General features: G+C 38.4%; 1 protein-coding gene across 1 annotated transcript; it reads right to left on the minus strand.

The window, feature by feature from the left end:
- Nucleotides 1-1,120: 1,120 nt before the first annotated feature.
- Nucleotides 1,121-2,715, minus strand: LOC308688348 (microfibril-associated glycoprotein 4-like). The gene is made up of 6 exons (XM_081361351.1): nucleotides 2,685-2,715; nucleotides 2,492-2,556; nucleotides 2,181-2,390; nucleotides 2,004-2,100; nucleotides 1,706-1,873; nucleotides 1,121-1,594 (listed from the first exon to the last, which is right to left on the minus strand). Exons 2-6 carry the CDS (start codon nucleotides 2,495-2,497, stop codon nucleotides 1,320-1,322), a joined length of 756 nt encoding a protein of 251 aa, XP_081217477.1. The 5' UTR covers nucleotides 2,498-2,556; nucleotides 2,685-2,715; the 3' UTR covers nucleotides 1,121-1,319.
- Between the last annotated feature and the right edge of the window lie 506 nt (nucleotides 2,716-3,221).

Below are 3,221 nucleotides of genomic sequence, written 5' to 3' on the forward strand. Positions count from 1 at the left end.
ATTTTCTGCCTGGAAAGTCCCTTGAGATAGCAATACACGCTTTAATTACATGTCGATTGGACTATTGCAATTCTTTGTACTGTGGCATCTCAAAGTCCCAGGTTACCCGGCTCCAATTGGTTCAAAATGCTGCAGCCAAATTTCTTAAGAATGATCGTATGAATGATCACGCCACGCCTATCTTAAGAGCTCTTCACTGGCTTCCGGTTCATAGTAGGATTGATTTTAAAACTCTCCTATTTGTGTACAAATGTCTACACAACCTTTCACCAAGCTACCTTTCTGAACTGCTGCATCCTCATAGCCCTTCCAGAGTCTTACGGTCGGGTGACCAAAATGTACTCATGGTTCCCTGTACAAGGCTGACACATGGAGGAGATAGAGCCTTTTCGGTGGTGGGACCTAGGTTGTGGAACAGCACAACTCAGGGCTGCTCCCTCCCTATCACTTCTTAAATCTCTCTTAAATCTCTGTCTCTTTTAGCTTTTAGATTATGTTGATGGTCTTATTTATTATGTGTTACTTTGTGTTAGTTTTCTTTTGTGTTTATCTGACTTGTACAGCACATTGGTCAGTCCTCAGACTGATTTTAAAATGTGCTTTATAAATAAAAGAACTAGAACTAGATTTATTAAATAGCTTTTTGCTATTTTGACAGGATAGTGGAGAAGCAGCAGGAAAGTGCAGCATTAACGCAACTCTGACATGATGACAGAATGCCAATTTAATCTGAGTTCAATGATCATGAAACATCTATAAATCGCTGATTCACTCGCATCTTCAACTGAGCTTTTATCAGTAAGAGTATCTGTCATTTCAGTCACTCTTGCACTGCACAATGTTGAAATACTAACTGGTGATAAGTTACATGGTTAGCAGAATACTCATAAACTACACAAATAAGTAAGTTATTTTGTAAATATCACAATAATAAATATCTGTGCGACAAACCAAAAGAAATGCCTAAAGAATTCAACAATTCGATTAGTCTAAAATGTACATCTTTTGCATTTTTTCATGAAGATTTTCAATGGAGAAATTATACCCATCAGTTTTAATAATTAAAATTATTACTTATTTCACATGGCCATAACAAACTACACTGACACATAATGAGTTTGTTGCAGTTTTTTAAAGTTTATTGTTGGTTCATTTCAACCGTTACTTTAAATTGAACAAAAAAGAAAATAACTGATGAGATTACACAAAATATCAGCCATACATATTCTTTTATGATTTACTAAGTTCCACAGTTAACACAAACCCTTGAACCTTAATTTCGTTCTTTCTGAGAAACACTGAAATGTTTTTTCGAAGGTCTAAGACACACGTTTGATCTTCATGCTGATGGATTTCATACCATCATTGTAATTCTTATTCCAGGTGTACCAATAATTTCCAAAGTACCAATAATTTCCAATGGTGTTATCTTTGGCAGTTTCCCCCCATATATACACACCGTTGGGGTTTGTATAGGTACAGGCATTGTACCAAAGTCCCCCGAGACACAGTTTGGCACAGTTCTTCTCATGGGTGTCTTGGTCTTTGTCAAAGGTGGTGAACTTCTGTCCATTATTGTAGGTCAGAGAGTCGCCTGCAGAAAAGAAGAACATCATTAAAGATATTATCATCATATGTAGATGAAGAATATTTCAGTGAAATTACAAAACATTTGATAGCGTGTGAAAGTATGAAAGTGTCCTACCAGCTCCTCCATCAGTGAACCCTGAAAGTTGCAGTTTATACCCGTCAGATTCAGGACCCACAGAGAAGGACGAGTACAGAGCAAAACCCTTCCTTCCAGTGAAGTCCTCCAGATCCACTCTCAGCATGTACTTTCTGTTACGTGTCAGCTGGTACATGTTCTCCAGCCCTGTACACACACACACACACACACACACATGAAGAACATGTTCAACCAAACACTGGACATGAATATCAACACTTCTATCAAAACCATTTGTTGACACCAAATACCAATGTTTAAAGCTGTGAGATCTTACCCAGCCAGTATTCGCCCTCGGTTGCCCCGAATCCTCTCTTGTACTGATTCCACGGCCGATAGAAATTCACACTGCCGTCCATTCTCCTCTGAATCACCTGTGATGGGTTTATATAGAATATATGATTCATAATGTATGTTCTGATGTGTGTTTGATGATCTAAAGTCACATTCATACCGTCCATCCTCCGTTGTCTTCATCTTTCCCATCTGAGACCATGTGACAGTAAACCCAGACAGGAACGTCTCCTGCTGGATAGATGGAGTAAATCCCACTGAGCCTTTGTCCTGATTTATAGAGGTCAGAACAGTCGACCGGCTTGGAAACATCAGCAACACAAACAGATGCCGTGAAAACAGAGAGCAGAGCCGCGACACACACCGTCATCTGGAGAGACACGACTGATCAAGATCCTCATTTATAATGATCAATTCACACTGAAATTATAATAAAAGTAAAACAGTCGCTGTAAATGCGGATGAACTTACCGCCATCGTCTCAATCTTTTCTCAGCTGATCACTGCAGATTATAATCAATGTTTTATTTATAAATCTGGAGTAAATCAAAGCAAAAAAATCATCAGATTATTGGTGTTTGTGGTCATTGTTCTGAATTACACTGTTGTAGAAATGTCTTAATGTTCTGTGCGGTAAAAGATGAAGAATGAAACAGTAACTCACCGTTTGTGTTGTGCCTTGTGTTGTTCAGTCACTCTTTATATCTGTTAGATTCTTACGCCCCTCCTTTGTGTTACAGAAGAAATTTATATTGCAAAACCCTTGATTCTTGGCACATAGCGTGTGTTAATGACATTTATTAAATTGCTTTTTGCTTTTATTTTGATAGGATATCTAGCTATAAATTGAGTCACTCGCATCTTCAACTGAGCTTTTATCAGTAAGAGCATCTGTCATTTCAATCACTCTTGCACTGCACAATGTTGAAATACTAACTGGTGATAAGTTACATGGTAAGCAGGCTTGAAACGCAAAGTCATACAGTTTCCAAAAACTGTGCAAAAAATGTTTCATGCATAGTGGTCACTACAGTGGACAGCTATTCAAAAAGCATTTTCTTGCGTATGCATGGGTTCATCCTGTACACTGCCACCAAGTGGCAAGCCGTTGTGTTTTTGTGATTTTTTTTTATTCCCCCCTCTAAACCAAGATGTCCAACAGCCAGTCAGAAATCCCAAGTTGCTCCAGAATATCCACCCA

This window comes from Scardinius erythrophthalmus, assembly GCF_964197995.2.
Source record: "Scardinius erythrophthalmus genome assembly, chromosome: 3".
Classification (NCBI taxonomy): Eukaryota; Metazoa; Chordata; class Actinopteri; order Cypriniformes; family Leuciscidae; genus Scardinius; species Scardinius erythrophthalmus.

Coding starts and splice junctions, on each gene's coding strand:
- LOC308688348 (XM_081361351.1), bottom strand. Junction 2,101..2,180: donor AAGACAACGGAGGATGGACG/GTATGAATGTGA, acceptor AACCCATCACAG/GTGATTCAGAGGAGAATGGA. Junction 1,595..1,705: donor GTTCACTGATGGAGGAGCTG/GTAGGACACTTT, acceptor TCTTTTCTGCAG/GCGACTCTCTGACCTACAAT.